The sequence below is a fragment of the Chiloscyllium plagiosum genome, chromosome 2, assembly GCF_004010195.1.
Source record: "Chiloscyllium plagiosum isolate BGI_BamShark_2017 chromosome 2, ASM401019v2, whole genome shotgun sequence".
Lineage (NCBI taxonomy): Eukaryota > Metazoa > Chordata > Chondrichthyes > Orectolobiformes > Hemiscylliidae > Chiloscyllium > Chiloscyllium plagiosum.
The window spans coordinates 45,808,773-45,829,122 of record NC_057711.1 but is presented as its reverse complement, the minus strand read 5'-3'; the positions used below and the strand labels follow the sequence as shown (position 1 = coordinate 45,829,122).

The window sequence follows — 20,350 nt, the reverse complement described above, 5'->3', positions numbered from 1 at the left end:
TCATCCACTCTGCACTCCTGGCTAAGAAACAAATAAAACAGCTTCAGCCTTTGATCTCACACTGATTTTACACTGACTTCACCATCAGTTTGGGGAAATTCATGAAGAGTCCTCCTGCCATTAATTATTTAAGTATCCATTGTGTTTCCAATTACCCACCCTGTTTCAATACACCTTCATTTCTTTTCCCTTTATCCAATAATCCAGTCCAGTACTAAAGGCTGACGCAACTTGTGTCTCAACTTCAAAACCCAGTTATGAATTCCACAGCATCCCTCTTCTTTATAGCAATAAGCAGCATTTAATGGTAGTGATAGAAGCCTTGCCTGTCAGCTCAAGAGCCCACAAAAGCTATTCTGCATGGCTGCTGCTTTAGATATCAATCAGGCAGTTTGCCTAGTAGCAGGAGAATCTTTCCCAGGATCAGGGATTTTGGAGAGGGCTGAATCTCTGCCCAACGGGATTGCCCACTTTTTGGAGGCCAACAGCTCTTCGTTGTTTAGCAGTGCCATGGGAAGGCAGTGTCTTCTGCTGATAATGCACCTACTGGAACATAAGAGGGAACTATTCCACAGGTGAGTGGTTGCTTGGAGGGGTGTCAGCAGTAAGGACAGGATGGATAGCTCCCAGCACCTATATATACTCATGTATGATAAAACCAGAAGCTGCAATACATGGTTAACAAAGGATAAATATAAGAAATTCAAAACGTGGAGTAAAAGAAACACATTTGAAATCTACCGTCCTCCCCTGTGTGAGTTTGGAGGTGGGTGATACATTTAATTAGACAGAAAGGTGTTCCGTGGGAACCTGCCAACTTCTCATATCTGCCTTGATTAACTCTGTGTGGTAGGAAGGCTTGTGAAGCCTTCCTGACCCATTGCATCCCCATTTCTCGATTCTGGATTCCTTGTTCATAGAGATGGAGAAGATAAGAGCAGGAGATGGCTATTTGACCCTTTGAGCCTAATTCAGCATTCAATGTAATAAGGGCTGATCATCAAGCTCAGTCCCCTTTTCTGGCTTTCTTCCAATACCCTTTGATCCCTTTACTCTTAAGATACTGAGAGCCTTTAAATGAGGCATTCTTTCCCTCTTTCCTCCCTACAGAAAGACTCCTGCCAAGTATTTAACCTTTTTGATCTTGTTGTACTCCATCTACTGGTTTTACTCGAGTGTACAACTGCAAGCAGTCAAGGGAAAAAAAGACTTTTATGATTTGTTTTCACCACAGCCACACACTTAGAAAATCATACATGTGACTAAATGTATGTTCCTGGAATTCCCTCTCTAAACCTCTCCGCAGGCCTGTGACCAGTGGAGTGCCACAAGGATCAGTGCTGGGCCCTCTACTTTTTGTCATTTACATAAATGATTTGGATGCGAGCATAAGAGGTAGAGTTAGTAAGTTTGCAGATGACACCAAAATTGGAGGTGTAGTGGACAGCGAAGAGGTTACCTCTGATTACAACAGGATCTGGACCAGATGGGCCAATGGGCTGAGAAGTGGCAGATAGAGTTTAATTCCGATAAATGCGAGGTGCTGCATTTTGGGAAAGCAAATTTTAACAGGACTTATACACTTAATGGTAAGGTCCTAGGGAGTGTTGCTGAACAAAGAGACCTTGGAATGCTGGTTCTTAGCTCCTTGAAAGTGGAGTCGCAGATAGATAGGATAGTGAAGAAGGCGTTTGTTATGCTTTTCTTTATTGGTTAGAGTATTGAGTACAGGAGTTGGGAGGTCATGTTGCAGCTGTACAGGACATTGGTTAGGTCACTGATGGAATATTGCGTGCAATTCTGGTCTCCTTCCTATCGGAAAGATGTTGTGAAACTTGAAAGTGTTCAGAAAAGATTTACAAGGCTGTTGCCAGGATTGGAGGATCTGAGCTACAGGGAGAGGCTGAACAGGCTGGGGCTGTTTTCCCTGGAGCGTTGGAGGCTGAGGGGGTGACCTTTATAGAGGTTTATAAAATTATGAGGGGCATGGATAGCATAAATAGATAAAGGGTTTGGAGGGATATGGGCCGGGTGCTGGCAGGTGGGACTAGATTTGGTAGGGATATCTGGTCGGCATGGACGGGTTGGACCGAAGGGTCTGTTTCCATGCTGTACATCTCTATGACTCTATGACTCTGTTTAATATGTTCCTTAAAGTCTCTGTCTTTGTCTAAGCTTTCATCACCTGTTCTGGTATATTCTTACATGGCCAGGTTAGGGCTCCAAGAACACAGGACAATGGACAAGTTTGCCCCTGAAAGTCACTTGAATGCCAAGGAAATTTCAATCACGGGGCTGACCAATTAGAAAAAAAACCTCTGTCAGTAGAATAGACAAAATTGATTTTCTCTTGAGTTTACTATTGCAAGTCAGTGGTGGTGAAGTAGTTGTATTAGGTAATTTTCTGAAAGGGCTAATGTTAATGTTTCATTGGCTCATCTCATTCTACTGATGTACAGTTTGTGGGTAGAAACGAGGGTTTCTGTTTCTTTTTTGTTTTTCGGGGGAGCAGATGTATCTAGCAGTTCCCTAATTACTGCCCTCTGGGGGATGGGAGTCCCCGTGCCTTTCTATTGATACGATGTGCCTTTTGCTGGAGATGATAGTTCATGCCTTTTTCAGGAGATCAGTGGGGCTGTCTGTTAGGGGGTAAAAGCAGCTGCAAGAAGGGTGGAGGGGGAAGAGACAGAGTGGAGAGGCTGAACGAGGGTTGGTTGAGGGGAACGCTGAGAATTTTGGAAAGGAAGAAGTAGCTTTTTCCCTTGTAGTAGAATATGAATCAATTCCTACAGGGTGAAAAATTGGGAACAAAATCTCTTCCCATCATTACCTAATTGCCTTATCAAATAGCCAGCACTTTCTTCAAAATTGCACTCAGTAAGAGTATATCAGTTATTTTGAAATACTCACTTATTGTCATTTTACATCTATGTCTTATATTAAGTACAGTAGTGTCCAGGAGATTGTTGTGTTAAATTAAATTTACTTGTGTTAAATTTAATTTAACTTAAGTTAAATGGGAGTTTGACAGTTATTGAGGATATTGATGAATTCTTCAAATTCTGCTTCTATGTGATTCCAGTTACTCCATATGTCAACACAAATTGAAAAGGTATTGTTATTCCGTGATTACATCACACAAAAATTTAAAATGAAAAATGGCAGCCCTTGAGAAAATCTCATGAACAGTCCTCAAAAATAAATATTTTGTGCACTGGCAGAGTCAAGTAATCAACAATATTGTAGAATTCCAGTGTCAAAATCTAGATTGTCATTTGGTGGTTCCAAATGCTGAATTAGGCTCAAAGGGTCAAATTTTTACTTCTATTTGTGACTTTTTGGTTGCAAATGTGGAATGATTAGTGGGAATGGGAAATAGCATAGGAAGATCTTTCATTGATTTGGCATTATCCAAAGACTGCAATATGGTTGTCTTATATGCACAATAGATTGCATCAATACAGTTTGCTTAAATGTACCTTTCAGGAAGGTTGCTGAACTTGCCCCCTAATTCTTATCCACTAATTTCAAGCTTGTAAGAGAGGTGAAGGCTCAATTTCTTCCATATTGACTGATCTTTGTATCTGTTGTGTGTTATTTTCTCCTTTAAAAACAATGGATGAGTAACTTGTATTCATATACAGTAGCCTGTATAAGCCTGATTAATTGATATGAATGGGCAGCCAGCAGGAGGACTGACTGCACCTTTTCATTTCCTTTTCTTGCTGGGAATGCATCCCATCTGTTTGCCATTTCCTCAAGAGTTATCTGTGTTTTTTGTTTGGTATTCCCTTCTTTTGCACTGCAAAACTGCTAGGCCTCGGACACCATTAGTTTTCCATTTTTGTTGACTGGAAAATGTCTGTTATCTGTTTGACATGTCCCCATTTTTATATGTCATGCATCAATAATTCCTTGCATGGAATAGGCCTACTAGTCTGTGTTGTTTTTAATTGTTAAACATTTTCTGTATAGTGGCTTTTCACATTATATTTCGAAATGTAATTTGTTGTACCTATAAAATTTCCAAAATTAAAATAAAAAGCTTTATGCTCACTAGCTAGCTTCACAATTGAGGATGCTGTCTTATCACTTCCAAGGTTGACTCACTGAAACATATGTTTCTGTGCTCAACCTTGGTTCTCTCTGCGACCCATTGTTTTTAAAGGAACATGTGGGTGGAAGGCTCTGAGCCTATATGCAGTGCCAAAAGATCAAGTATTTCAACATCTCAGAAGTTTTAAGAAGATAGCAAGGTATAAATATTAACAGTACAGATGTAGGAATACATTTGAGTGCGTAAGGATAAGGCAGTTACAACATTTTATCTGAGAATATATTTATATAAGATGTTACAAGGGCTTTATTCTACCTGTAATGCCCAAATAAGTTTTGAGTGTGCTTTTTGTCAATTATGTTTCTGTTCAATGTAACTATGTACTGAAAAAGACACCTGAGTGACTCTTTGTTTTCTTTCCATTTAAAAAATGGAATGAATGTACTAGAGATTATCTTAATGAGCCCAGAGTGTATATCATTGTCAAAAACTCAAGAATATAGCTATATACCTTTATGATACAGAAAATAGATTACTATTGTATTTTATCCAGCATTGTAAGTTGAAATAATTTATACCATATGTATAGATCAAAACTGTATTTGTTTTTAGGATGACAATTATATGGGTAATAACTTCTTAATTGTGTAAAGCACCTTACATTTATATCATAGAGATGTACAGCACGGAAACAGGCCCCTTAGTCCAACTCATCAATGCTGACCAGATATCTTAAATTAACTTAGTCGCATTTGCCATCACTTGGCCCATATCCCTCTCAACCCTTCTATTCATATGCCCATCTGGATGTCTTTTAAATGTTGTAATTGTACCAGCCTCCACCACTTCCTCTGACAGCTTATTCCATACACTCACCACCTTTTGCATGAAAATGTTGCCCCTTAGTTCTCTTTTAAATCTTTTTCCCCTCACCCTAAACCTGTGCCCTCTAATTCTGGACTACCCCAACTCGGGGAGAAGATTTACCCTATCCATGCCCCTCATGTAGTGCCTTTCATGATTTCAAGGCACTTAATGAACTGTAGACACTATTGAAATGAAGGAAACACATGAGTAATATTGTGACTTATTTTGCTAGTAAGTTGTCTGATGCAAGTTGAAATGTATCATCACCTTTACTACTATATAATCTCCATTCACCTACAAGAACTATGTTCTCATTATGTTAGTGCACATTTTCATGTCATAGAGCTTAGGTAAAGGGTAACAGAACAAGGTTTATGAATTCCTAGGTTTATAAATATAGTGTAGCCAACAGCAGTGGTGCAGAGACTGGCAAGCTTGACTTTGTGTATCTGACCAGCCATTACTCTATTTATTCACTGGGGCACTGACTTAGTCGCTTATCTGGAGTTAAGTGGAAAGATTACCGGCCCCCAGCAATCTATCTCTAGATTCTAATAAGCTATACTGTCTAGTCAATCATTAACAGTGCTTTGGAAAGCTATGATGATTCTACTTCAGGTATTAGTATGAAAGTAGATTTAAGTTAGACTACTCTTTGCTGAGCAAAGATTAGTTCCATCTGTTGCATGGTATATACAGTAAAGTGAAAACGGCTTTAAAACATACTATACAAAAAAACTTTAAAATTTTACATATTCAAGAAAGGATTGTGACCTCGAAGTTAAATCTATTCATTTGCTTACAGTCTGTTTTTAATGGAAATAATTATTCAGTTGTATAAAATAATGCTGTGTTTAAAAATTAATGCAGCTTTTATTCTATGAAAATCAATATCACTGTAGAATTAGGTGTAGATTAAAGCCATTTCATAGAGTCATAGAATGGTTACAGCATGGGAGGAGGCCAATTTGCCCAACCTGTCTGTGCTATTTCTCTAAAGTGCCACCCTCTCCCTTTTCTCTGTAGCCCTGTGAACCTTTCCTTTTCAGAAAGTTGTTGAATTCCCTTTATGAAAGCCAACATTGACCTTGTCTTTTCAATAGTCCCAAACAATCCGTTCCAGACCCTAACCACTTGGAAAAGTTTTTTTTCTTATGTCACCATTACTCCTTTTGCCAGTTACTTTAAACATGTACTCCCTGGTTCTCGATCCACCAATAGGAGCAATTTGTCTCTGTCTACTCAGTCCAAATCCTACTTGATGTTGAATATTTATGTGAAATCGCTTCTTGAACTTCTCCAAGGAGAACAGTCCCAATTCCCTAATACTTACGTAGTGTTTATTGGATCAAGTGTAGGCCATTATGTCCCTTGTCCTGTTCTTTAGATGGATCATGATTGATGTGTGTCTTAAATTAATCTATCCAACTTGATTAAATAATCATTGAAACCCTACTATTTTGAAATGTTCAATTGACTTAGCTCCAGCAACTTTTTGTGGGGAGAAAATTCCAGGTTTCTATTATCCCTTGTGTAACCATATAGATTTTTACATCATTCTGAATAACCTAACTCTAATGCTAACATTCTGCCTCTTCTTCCGAGCCTGTTCGTCCAAAGCTTTGATTGTGTTAAAAGGATAGAGGAATATGCTTGATATGTGAGCAGAAAGAGGAAAGACCCAGTTTTTGAGAATTTGAAACAAAAAGAGAAACACTTAGTAATTTCTGGAAAATCTGTGGAGAAAACAAGTAAAACCAGGCATCTTTAAAGGGTTGGATAGGGAAAATTAAACTGGAAGTTGAGGAATACAGAATTAGGAGTCACAGTCTAAGGGTAAGCCATTTAGGACAGAGATGAGGAGAAACTCTTCACCCAGATGGGTGAACCTGTGGAATTTTCTTCCATAGAAGGTTGTTGAGGCCAAAATATTGAATGTTTTCAAGAAGGACTTAGATACAACTCTTAGGACTAGAGGGATCAAAGCCGGAACTAAGTAGGGATGATCAGCCATGTTCATATTGAATGGAACATCAAAGTGCCAAATGGCCTGCTCTTATTCCTATTTTCTGTGTTTTTGTGGAATTTGGTTCTTAGTCATTTCTTTCTCATCATGGACAAATGAAATTGCAGACTGTTATGCCACCAACCTGAAGCTTGCTGGAGTCCTCTTTAATTGTGGCATCCTGAGCACTCGCTCAAGGTAATCTAAGGCCTAAGCAATAGAGCTCGACCATAAAACTAGAAGACAGGGTTGTGGTCATTTCCCAGCCAAGAGAACCTGCAAGAAAAGGCAACTCTGAGAGATACAGCAAAATAAGATGGGTTATGATTTTTTTTGTTTTCTTCTCTGGGTCAGAAATATCAAGAGTTTTTTTTTTGACACTTCACACAGAAACTTCCTGTACCTCGTCCCTCATTCAACTGGAATTCCCCTCCCTTTACAACTTTAGTTCCATCCCAGAGAATTAATTTTGTCAATCTCGACCTCTCTGGAAACACTTCCTTGTTCTTAGAATAATTTCCCTGGATTCCATGGCAGGAATTTATAGATTACATGGCTTTGAGTCCAAAGGATCTATGCCTAAAATGTTAACTACATTAATTTGTGTTAATGGGATTGCCAATGCTCGGTGCAACTAGAAAACTGTGACACTAAAAAACTTTTAAAAACATTTATTGGGCAACAGTAAGCTTTTGGTTGATCATTATTCAAAATTTATTTACTTATGTATACTCTCACAGCCTTCTTTATATTAAAACTTGACATTTTGATGTTGCTCTTAATTTGGGAGCAGGCTAAAGCCACCTTTTCAATCTCTTTTTGGAAAAATCACACCAATACCCTCATTCCTGAGCCAGAAATTGAGCTTTTAAACTCCTTTCTAATTTATTACCAATGCAGCATGCTTCTACTTGCAAAATATCACTATCTCTATTTCTACAACATCCTCCCCACCTCACTTCTAATCTCTTACCACTTCCATGTTTGACATTTGATTGTGTTATTTTCATTAGACTACACATCTGTGACCCCCCCCCCAGAAATGTAATAATTTGCAATGTATGAAAAAAATGAAAAAAAGATTCTTCTTAACAACTGAGCTTTAGCAGCATTGTCTTTTTATTAAAGCTGTATTAGTTGTCAAATGTTTTGTTAGATCAAAGAGATTAAAATGTGTTACACTGTGAAATCTTAGCAGCCATGCAGTCACACTTCACATATAACTTCTATCAGTTGGTAGCAGACTCCACATACTCCTAATACTACAACTTCTTTCAGGAAGCCCTCAGGGATTGAGAGAGGCGGGAAGCAGAGCTAAAGCCATTGTCGAGGGGAAGAAGTTACATTCTTCCTGTTATGACAGGAAATGCAGACAAATGTGCTTCCTGTCCATTTGTTCAGGAGGGAATGAGATCTTCTTTGACCTTTAGCAAAGGTACAACGTGTCTTTTGTTGCCTTAGTAAACATGTTTTCCCCTAATGATTCCTATAATATATACCTGTCAATATTATATTTAAAAGAAAGAAATCGGAAAGTTCTATGGCCAGTTCATGATAGGTGGTCTGGAATGCTTCGTTGGTAAACACAGCAAATGGTACTTTGTGGTATTTCTTGGCTCCCAGTTTCAGTGTAGTTCTGCCATATAGGAAAACTCGTGAAAGCAATAAAATCTTCATTGGAGTAGGAAAACATGACAATTTTCAAAATTGTACCTAAATATAAAAAGAAGACTGATTAAAATTAATGCTTGAGAATTAACTAGCATTTTATTTTCTGATGATTAATATTGTAGGGTGGGATGTCATGATATTCACGTAATGAAATTGTCCTGCTGCTTGATAAACATTGGATTATTTTTTCTGAGCAAAATACGGACAAATAGATACAGTTTCTGAAGTTGTAGGGAGCTTGTAACATCTGCCAGCTGTACAACTTTGACCTTCAATGCATTGGCAGTACATTATGTTATTTTGCAAAAGTTCAAGTATCACTGAGGCACATAAATGGATAGAAATGAATATTCATTTGCACCAAAATAATTGATTTTGAAAACCCAAGTTCTTTGGTCTTCCAATAAAGTTAAGCAAGAATGTTGACAAGTCTAGATTGCTGGTTAGTCAGAGGCAAGTGTGGTATATCATAAAGGTATTAACCAACAAACATCAGAGTGATAGATTTTTTTTCAGCAAGTTAAACATAGAATTGCTGTTCAGGACTATATGTTAGATTTATAATAATGAGTATTGCCACTGATCCTGTTGAGCATATTTAACAGGAAATGTGAAACACAAAAATCAGCGTTCTTTAACACTGTGCAATTTGCTACTTGAGTTATGCACTTAATTTATCACCTCAAATTGCTCCAACCATCATGACAGACCTGTGTGTAAGTATTTCATTTCAGTGTTATGCAGCAGAAATTGTTCAAATAGCTTACCTATTCATTTGAAAAACAAAGTTTATATTTTTATTGCTGGATATTTTTGAAATTTAAAGTCGTAATAATATGAAGATTTCACTTCCTCACTCGTATACTTTACTGACGTCATAGTGATTTCAGCTATTCAGGCCTTAGATGCTGAAATTACCCGCATAAATATTATTGCATCTTGACCTGCCCTGCTCCACCTTTTGGAGCTAACTTACTCTTCTTCCACCAAGCTTTGATCACCCCTTATAATCTTTTTTGATTCACTGTCTATCCCTTCTTACCTTCCATTGAAGGGTATTGTAACATTTTACTCTGTTAAAACATCCAGTTGATTACAAATTGTTGCTGTACTTTCATTAACTTTGTAGATTGTTAAGTATTGTCACAGAATAGAATAGCAATTGCTTTTTGGTGGATTTACAAGGAGGTGGAATGAATAAATGATTCTCCTGGGATGTGCTCAGTTTCCAGGCTCTATGTAAAGGAAATGAATTATTAGAGCTGATAGGAATATATTTCTATCCATTTGTGAGTTCCCAATTCAGAAATGTTGCCTTTATATTTTATTGTTTTCTGCTCAGCCCTATCTTCCACATGACATAGTGTTCCTGCACTAAAAGGATACACAGGGAGCCTGCTTTCAGGCTGTCGACACTGCCAGTCTGGAATTGGTTGGAGGGAGGTGTGTACGAGTACAGTATTCTACTTTGGCTAGTCTGATTTTTTTTTTGTGATTCTCTTCCATTTAGTGATTCTCTCCCAAGTCCATAGTTAAAATAAAGACTTCAGTGTAATCAATTTAAAAATTTGCTGAAGCTTAAAGACCTTTTTTTGGTTCATTGTAAAATACGAACTTAGGATAAGAATTATCATCATATATTTCATTTTTGTCTGAAAAGATGTTTTTTGCAGAAATGTATAGCTTCTTTCTTCAAATGCAACTTGAATGGATTATTTATTTATGTATTATTAAAATGTTTAAGGTGCAATAATTCATCAGGGTAGTGCTATTTCAGTATTTATGGGTTGTTAGACACACAGCTTATTTGATTTAGCACTGGTTTGCGGTTTAAAAAAACCTACAACTGCTCAGTCACAACTGTTTTTTTAATACAGTAACAAAGGGTTCTGTACAGTAGGCAGCAATATTTTATTTTATTTGGTTTTGGTTGCTAATTTAGTGCAGAATAATGTAGTGTAAGCAAAAGTGTGAACTGAAAATAGATTGCAAGTCAAGTAATGAAATTTGAGCGAAACTGTTCATTTATAAAGTTATTGTAATAAGCAACCTAATTTATTGCTTCCTTGAATAAAAATTTATGCATACCTCTTGATAATGTAATTTTAAAAATTTCTGGTTATGCTTTCCCCTAAAGAAGCTCATTTCACTCAGTCTTGCTTTCTCAGTCTCGGGACAAAACATTCTGGAGATACCAGTAATACTGTTGTAATTATAAACAGCAAACCATCTGCACTAAGGCATTGCTTGTTCTGTGTATTTTTCTTTACTACCCTAACTCCAACAAAGCTCTCCCCAGAAGTTGGGTGAGGAATGGCAGATGGAGTTTAATTTAGATAAATGTGAGGTGCTATATTTTGGAAAAGCAAATCAGAGTAGCACTTATACACTTAATGTTAATGCCCTGAGGAGTGTTGCTGAACAAAGAGACCTTGGAGTGCAGGTTCATAGTTCTTTAAAAGTAGAGCCACAAGTAAATAGGATAGTGAAGAAGGCGTCTGGTATGCTTTCCGTCATTGGTCTGAGTATTGAATATAGAAGTTGGAAGGTTATGTAGCAGCTGTACAGAACATTGGTTAGGTCACTTTCGAATATTGCATGCAATTCTGGTCTCCCTCATATTGGATGTTGTGAAACTTGAAAGGGTTCAGAAAAGATTTGCAAGGATATTTCCACAGATGGAGCATACAGAGAGAGGCTGGGGTTGTTTTCCCTGGAGCTTTGGAGACAGGGATGACCTTATAGGGATTTATAAAATCATGAGGGGCATGAATAGGATAATTAGACAAGGTATTTTGCCTGGGGTGGGGGAATCTAGAACTAGAGGGCATAGGTTCAGGGTGAGAGGGGAAAGATATAAAAGAGACCTCAGGGGCAACTTCTTCACGCAGAGGGTGGTACGTGTATGGAATGACTTGACAGAGGAAATGGTGGAGGTTGGTACAACTACAGCATTTAAAAGGCATCTGGATGGGTATATGAATAGGAAAAGTTTAGATGGATATGGGCCAAGTACTGGCAAATGGGACTAGATTAGGTTAGGATATCTGGTTGGCAGGGAGTGAAGGGTCTGTTTTGGTGCTGTACATGCCTATGACTCTAAATAAATTACTGTAAAGAGTCTGTTGAGAACAAGCTGAATGTTACTGCAAAAGCAACTTATTACCGATGCTGCGATTCTCAAATCAAAATGGGCAACCTGGAAACACTCAATTGCTTAGGCAGCATCTTGTGAGGAGAAAAACATATTTAAAGGATGGAATCGGATAAGGATCTGAGTGACATAGGCTGCAGTGAGATTTGTGGTAGATTTAGACAAGAAGTCCAGTGAGGGTTATCGTGACATCAGGGGCCTCTTGCTCCATCTTTTCTGTTTTTGCCAAGTGGTGAAGTAAATTTCTTGTCTGGCAGTGGCAAGTTGCTAAATAAGGTGAATTATAGCTTGCTAAATGCCTTGTTAATACTGCAACTCATCTCATTAATAGCCGGCTTCCTATCTTACCAAACATGCCAAACAAGCTAAACGTCGAGTCTTCTCAGCATGGAAGTCAGAGCCAGTACCTGGAAGCATGAGCTTGCTGCTAGCTCCATCCAGCTGCCATGTTTGTCAGCACAAAATAGCATCTCTGAGTATGATCCGTGGGCACCAGCTGCATGCACTGCTTGTTCACAGACATTGGCATCTGATATTTGCCGATCACTCTCAACCATTGTGGCACCTCTCTGATATATACGCAGACCATTCACAATGCTCAGAGTTGCATTGCAGGGTGCAGCAGCGAATAGCATTGAGAGACTGCTGCAAGGATACATTTTTGTGCAGGCACAGGTGCCAGGCTGTCAGATTGAATCATGGAGCGTTTCTGGGCTGCTCAGCCCGTAAGTGAGGGATTGCAACCTACATGTAGAAGTCTTCCCATGTTCTTGTTTGGGAGTCCTCTGAGATCGCGAAGTAGGTCACAGTCAGTCCGATGGCTCCATAGCAATCAGTCCAGGGGGAAGGGTCCATGTGGTCAGAGGTCTGGCCACTCAGGGTGGACCGTTATCAATTCATTTACTCCATCCACAGAAACAAAGTTTGATTGAAGGCTCGGAATAAGGCATGGCGAGGTGGGGGCGGATTCCAGAGAAGGCAATTCAGGAACCTATTCTTTGGGATTGGGTGATGGAAGCTGTGTGGGTCAGGGTGAAGACAATAGAGCATTGATTGGAAGTGGCTTATGCAAAAGAAGGTTCGGCCATTTAAGGAGTACCCTGGCTGCAAGATGGTTAGTGTATTCATACGCAGCATGCTGATGCGACATATAAGCAGGTGTAGGCTTGTGTCGACAGGTTGGGTCGGGCTTCAGGGAAGTGTTTAATCCATGGAGTTTACAGGCAGGAATACCGGAAAGGTCTGGATGTTTGGGGCCTCAGCAATGTGTAGAGACAGGTGCTGGAAGCCACTTGCCGAAGAGCACTCACGTCATGCTTCATTGTCCTGGAAATCCAAAGTATGCAACAGGAAAAGAAAATGGCTGCACCCACACCCAAAGTGAGCAGGGTAAGTGATTTAATCTGTGAGGGAGGGGTCTGCAGGAACCACTGATGTGAGGCCCTTTAAAGGAAATCAAGATTACACATGTATGTGAGAACAGGATGCAATCCAGCAAAGTTCCTAATCCTTGAATGTCCTAATGCATTGGCTCCTTGTTTGCTGGAAACCTTCATTTCCAGACATCATTGAAAATATCGTTCACACTTGCACTTTTGCACACAAGGCAGAGAAGGAATAGGAATGTGATAAGATGTGTGACAATGGAGTCAGCAGGAATGCCCTATCTGTGCATTAGTTCATTTCACTTTCAAGTACTGCAGCAACCTCTCAATACACATCAATCCACAGTCCATCCTGTCTACATGTGAAGATTGGCGTCAGGGCTTCACAGACTCTAACAAACAGATGTAGAGACAAAACAATGAAATATAGTCAAATGTGACAATTCATGTACAGTGCATCAAAGTGCACTCAATTGGTTGTTTACTTTCTCTCTTTCTCATGAAATCTTAGTGCAGTCTCTGGTTCTACAGTTAGGGTGGAGGAACTCTTTTTAGCACTGGAGGCCAGAGGTTTAATGAGACAAACCTGGGTGTGGGGATTCTGGATGGCCCAATCATTCTGAGGGCTAAGGGCTTTTGCCCGAAACGTCGATTTTACTGCTCCTCGGATGCTGCCTGAACTGCTGTGCTCTTCCAGCATCACTAATCCAGAATCATTCTGAGGGTCAGCTTGGAAGGCAAGTGTACCCTCCTCAGCTTGAATTTCCAAGAGTTAGAGGAGATAGAGTATTCTGAGATGCCTCTGTGTGGTTCCTTCTCAAGCTGGGTGTCTTGTGACATTACCCTGACTCCTCATAAAGAAGGATGGATGGTTAGAACAAAGAAACAGTACAAGACAGGCCATTTAGCCCACCACAACTACATCAACATATGATGCTTTTCTAAACTAAAAACTTGTTGCTTCTTTGTGGTCTGTCTCCCCTATTTCCTGCCTATTCGTATGTCTGTCAAGATGCCTATTAAACATTGCTAGTATATCTGCCTGCGCATTCCAGGCACTGACCACCATCTGTGTGAAAAAAGACTGACAACATCTCCTTCAAACTCAGTCCCTTTTTACTTTAAACCTATATCCCCCTAGTAATTGACACTTCTATCCTGGAGAAAGACTCTGACCATCTATACTAGGCATGCCTCTCATAATTTGGTACACTTCTGAAGTGTTTTGAGGGAGTGATTACACAGCATGGACAGCGTGTCCTCCAGGATGCCCCTTTTTTTTTCATTATCTTCTCAAGTATGACTCTAAGTAGAACCTCAAATAGATCCTGTCTGAGAATTGCAGCACCATCTTGCCTTTGTCAGATACGTGTTCAGGTTCCATCCTTGACCGAGCAAGACTGTTTCAGGTGCTCATACAGTTGTGCAGTGGTCTTTTAAATATGGCACGGGTGTCCAAGGTTGCTGCTCTTTTGATAGCTATCTTGTGAATGGCAAGTTGTTCTAAGAATACCTCTGGCAGCTTATGCCAGAGGATGGAACTTAGTGTTCTGCCAGCAATCTACCAGGATCCCAATGCAGTGATGAGCTTGGTTAGTATATGTAGAGCTATTCAATTTTTTTTGTAAAAATCACAAAACCCAAGATCTAATCTAGTCCTCACTGATGAATAGCACATTTCAGTATAGAATTAGTAGGTCTTAGAACCATTCAACAAAAGAAGTAGTTCAGAGTTAGTAATGGTCCTTGTGATAAACTGAAGTTGCGTGTAAATATTTTCTCTATATAACAAACTTTTGCTGTTTACAAAGTTAAGATGAACACAGCTAAGGTATGGTTCAGAATAAAAGCTATATCTGGTAGTTTGCAGCAACAACAACTTGTATCATGTTTTTAATGAAATGAACATCACAAAGCCCTTCACAGAAGCACAACTTTCTATATTTTGGACAGAAATTTTGACAATTTAATGATGATACGGATTTGGGAAAGGTGCTGATGAAGCAGAGCTGGCTGTCATCAGTACACGTTTGAAACTGTGATTGTTTTTGAATAATGGCAGAAGAATGTGTGTAAATGAGAATGGGTTATGGTAGTGGATAAAGAGAAATTCTTTAGAATAGCAGAAATAATGATGTTGGAATGCAGAGAGAATCTGGTGAAGTCATTCGCAATTATGATCAAAAGGCTAAATATTGACCCAGGTGAGTTCATCCATACTCAGCAGGATGATGAGGAGAGGCATTGGAGGAAGGTTATGTAAACTTTTGTCAAAATCATAGAGAGTTTGAGAAAGGCGAGTTAGCCTATAGTATAATCACATGGGATGTCAGTTATGACTTGGTGATAGCCATTTTGGTACTGTGGCAGAAATCTGAATGAAGGAGTTGAAACACAGAATTCTAGGAAAGGGGAGCATGAGTTTGGAAAACAACAACACATTTAAGGACTTTAAAACTTAAATGAAGTTTGGAAGTGGTATTGCAGTTTGCAAGGAAGAAGGTTAGGTCCGAGCAGTCCCAGTGGGGAAAGATTTGCAAGTCAGTCTGTGAATCAAAATCAGTACTTCAAGTTTGCATTATTCTCTGTTACAGTTTGATTCCAAGAAGGACTATCCTAGAGGGGTTTTCTTGAGTAAAAGAAAAAGTAATTTTATTACTTGCCAACATCAAGAAAAATAATAATACAGAACATCAAATAGACAAACAAGCACAGATATAAAGTTTAAAAAAGAGGAGCATGTCTAGTCTTAAAAAAGATCAAGAATATGCAGTTTAAAACACTTAAAGTCCCTGAGACTTCTGGCCTTAACCTAGGACCAGGGTTGTTTAATAAATGACTTGTATCCTACACTGGAGTGAAATTTGCAGATATATTGAAGTTCTCAATGAATCAATGTTTCTCCAATGTACTTTTCATTGGGCCGTGTCTTTAAAGAGGCTAAGCAAAAGGTAGGGGAGAGGAAACAAAACTTTCAAATCTGCTTTGACAAATTCATTATTCTTTTTCCCTGTCTCTGCTCAAAAGCAGTTGCCTGTAATCCAGTTCCTTGGTTTATTCACGTTTGGCTTTATTTACAAGCTGAATAATCAGAAGGTGAGTCTTCCATCCTAATTAGGTGAAACTTCCAGAAAGTCAAAAATTGATAGGTCATTTTTACCACTAAAATAACTCATGAAAATTCAAAAAGACATTTTGTCTCAGGAGATAAAATGGATGGATTGAAGCCTTACCAATGAGTTATCTATGTATTAACTTGATAAGCCATTTCTCATTCCTTGTTTTTTTTTTTCTTTATCTTACTATCAGAGACAATAATGGAAACTGCGTTGAGTAATTAAAATTGGTTCAGTCCAGTAATTACTCCTCCTTCCTTGTTGAAAAGTAGTCCAGAAAATTATTAATAATTATGATATTTTAGACAAAGTTATTTATTTATTTATTATTTACTACATTACAATAATAAGACTTTTTGATCCGGGAAATATCTCTTAACTGCTGAAACTCATTATAGCACCATATGGCTCAAATGCATAGACAGTCATCATGGGCATACCATGTTGTATCCATCTATCCGTCACTTAATGTCATTGTGCACCTAATTAAAGAGTGGTTTGATAGCTTGTTCTGCTGATTAGCCAACTCCTATCCGAAAGAAAGTGCAAGTAACAGAAAACAGAACAGGCTTAAGTTAATTTCTGTCAATTAATTGGAGGTTTACAAATGTAAGCAAATGTTTTCTGCTGAGTTGTAACATTACAGGAATATTAACTTTAGAATTCTGATGCGCTCATCTTTTTATTTTAATCATTTTTTTCTGTAGACAAAGAATAGATTTAGTCAAATGAGAATGTGTAAACACTTGTAATTCAAAGGTTCTTTAATGATTTATCATTTTTGAAAAAAGTGTTTACAGTCTGTAGTAGCTATAACATTTATTGATTCAAGTAGTGCAAAGTAGTGCTTCTACATCATGTGCCTGTAACTTTTGATAACCATTCAAAAAAGCACAGGAAAATTAAAATAATATCCAGATTCATGAAAGTTTAGTTAATTGCTTTTCCTTTTTTATTTCCCTTCCCTGTCACGTTATTTACAATGTAAACAGTAAAATCCACTGTTTACTTTTCCAAAAATCTGGTTTATTTCCTGAAGATTAATTTTTTTTATCACTATTTTTCAAGTTACTGACTAATATATGCTGGATGATAGTCAATTACTTTTGTTAAGAATAAATGATAATGAATACAATCTATACTGCAGGCAGGAATTTTCAGATATTCTTTGAAGTTCATTTATATTGTCCTAGAAGTCACCTGTTTACAAAGTATGCTCTTTTAAGTTAACAAAGGCCAAGTTAATTGGATTAAATTCATTAAATATTGTGCACTGTCTCATTCAATGAGACCTAAATTGAATAGCTTCCAAAACAGATATGGTGGGAACTTGCCTTCATGACTCCCTACAAAAAATAGCCTTCTTACCTGGAAGTCAATTGAGAACATTAAGTCATCACTTGAAGGCATCCTGTCACTCCTTTTGGTATTCAACTAGTGGTAAGTGAGTGTGCCGTTATGTGAGCAACCTGCCAGGAAACTCTGGCAAGTATGACTGCAATCTTGTTTGATTCCCTTCCCTTGGGCAGCCCGTGCCCAAATTGATGTACTACCTCAAGACACCTCACTGGAGCTGTTCCATGCTCCACTAGCAATCTACCCACTTGCTGTACCAGTTGTGCTACTGCTTCCAGTGGGCCCAACCCCAACTGGATAAATGATGGAATGATGTTAAAATTTGTTGTGGTGGGTTGGGAATGCAGTGTGGAGACTAAATAACCGTGGGAGGGTTGATACACACTGTCAACCAGTGGATAGACCCATTACCAGCTCATTAGAGACTTGGAGAGCTACGACACAGAAAAAGGCCCTTCAGCCCATCATGCCTATGTCAGTCAAAAATGATCATCAAACTATTCTATTCCCATTTCGTAGCAATTGGCCGATAGTTGTGTATTCACTGAATTCACAAGTGCAGATCTAAATACTTCTTATTGTTACGAGGGTTTTTGCCTCTTGCCATCATTGCAGGCAGTGAGCTCCAGATTCCTACCACCCTCTTAATAAAAAGGTTTTTCCTCACTTCCCCGTTAAACCTTCTTTCTCCTTACCTGAAATCTGTGCTCCCTGGCCATTTGTCCCTCCACCAAGGGGGAAAGTTACTTCCTGTCTAACCTGTCTCTCATAAGTTTATAAATCTCAATGATGCCTGCCATCAGTCTCCTCTGCTCCAAGGAAAAGAACCCTAGTCTATCCGTTCTCTCTTCATAACTCAAATTCTCTAGCCCAGGCAACATCCTGGTTAATCTCCTGTGCATCCACACCAGTGTTATGGCATCCCTCCTATAAAATGGATTCCAGAACTACACACAATACTCTAACTGTAGCCTAATCAACATTTTATACAGTTCTAATGTAACCTCCCTGCTGTTAAACTCAATGCCCTGGTTAATAAAAACAAGTATACCATTTGCCTTCTTAACCACCTGTCCTGATACAGATTGGTGTACATGCAGACCAAGGTCCCTCTGATCCTTAGTGATTCACAGGGTCCTGCAGTTCATCACATATTCTATTGCCTTGTTTGTCCTGTTCAAGCGCATCACCTCACATTTATCCAAATTGAATTCCATCTGCCACTAATAGAAGCTGGAGTTGCTCTCCTTGGAGAAAGGATTTAACAGGCATTCAAAATCATGAGAGGCAGTCATGACAGATTAGATGGGGAGAACCAATCATTATTGGTGGAGGGATTGAGAACGAGAGACAACACTTTAAAATGATCAGCAAAAAAATGAAATGGCAACACATGGAAAAAAAATGCATCAAGTGGTAATGATCTAGAATACATATGAATTCAGTTGTAGCTTTCTAAAGAGAACTAGATATTTATCTGAATAGAAAAGAAAATTCATGGCTAATAAGAAAAGCTGGGATATGGAGCTGGTTGTTTTGTTCTATGGAGAGTCGGCATGAGTACAATAGGTTGAGAGTGGGCTCCTTCCGTGCTGTCACCATTCTTTGGCTCCAAGTGTTGAGCTCCAAAGTGACAGTGCTCATTACATGCTGTTTGTCATCATGATTTAATTTGACCTGCACTGTGACTGGCTGATGTCCTTACCAAATCAGATTCTGGTTTGTTTGTCTAGTATACGCACAAGATGTAAAAGCTATTTTGGAGATTTGAGGGCTGTTTTAGCATCCAGTTAATTCTAACTTCATGCCTAAATAGATTATTGCTCAGTCAACTGTAAGGAAAAATAATATCCTGATTAAAAGAAAATTAGGCCTATGGTTCAAGAATATTGTCTGTAACAGATCTGAGTGTAAAAGTATAAGGATACGCAGAAACAACATTCAGCATCACAGCTGTTGTATGTGATTTTCAATCATTGTTCAACAATGGACTAGCTTTTTCTAGGATGTATTTAACTAGTACAAAATAGTGCTAGCTTTCTGGAATTGCCTAGTTATGTATATATAGTGGTTTGAGAACCTATAATTATGATAACTTTGAACATGTATGTTCTCAGACTTCATCTGCTTTTTATGTCTTCTGCAGGTGACATTTACCAAGAGGAAGTTTGGGTTAATGAAGAAGGCTTATGAGCTAAGTGTACTATGCGACTGTGAGATTGCTCTGATCATCTTCAACAGCACTAATAAACTGTTCCAGTATGCCAGCACCGATATGGACAAAGTATTGTTGAAATACACAGAGTACAATGAACCGCATGAGAGTCGAACAAATTCAGATATTGTTGAGGTAGGATTCATCCTGAGATATTTCTTAATCAGTTGAATTAAAAATCTTATGTGACAAAATGTAGCAAAAGACTTTCTAAAGTTGACGAAGGAATTAGATCTGTGGATAGAACTGTTAAGTATGAAGTTGATTCAATGTAATTCAAAAGTTGTTCAATCGCAAAAATTGGTATGGAAGCAACGTGTTCAGATTTGCAAATTTATCTTATATGGTCCAGTCACACATTAAACTCATAATTAATTGCCCCCATGTTATTTTTGAATTTGGAGCACCAAATCATATCACTGCCTCTAAAATCTGATCTAAGTTTGATGGGTTTCATTTGTGTGCTACATAATCATATTATCACACGTTAAACAAAACAGTTTCATTCACTCAGAGACAAGCAA

General features: G+C 38.5%; 1 protein-coding gene across 11 annotated transcripts in view; it reads left to right on the top strand.

Moving 5' to 3' along the window:
* The window catches only part of mef2cb (myocyte enhancer factor 2cb), a 239,047-nt gene that overhangs the window by 129,056 nt on the left and 89,641 nt on the right, over positions 1-20,350 (top strand). For all 11 annotated transcript variants that reach the window (XM_043708960.1, XM_043708885.1, XM_043708890.1 and 8 more), the window contains one exon: positions 19,758-19,961. In XM_043708960.1, the coding sequence (XP_043564895.1) occupies positions 19,758-19,961 (204 nt within the window). The remainder of the gene's footprint in view (positions 1-19,757; positions 19,962-20,350) is intronic.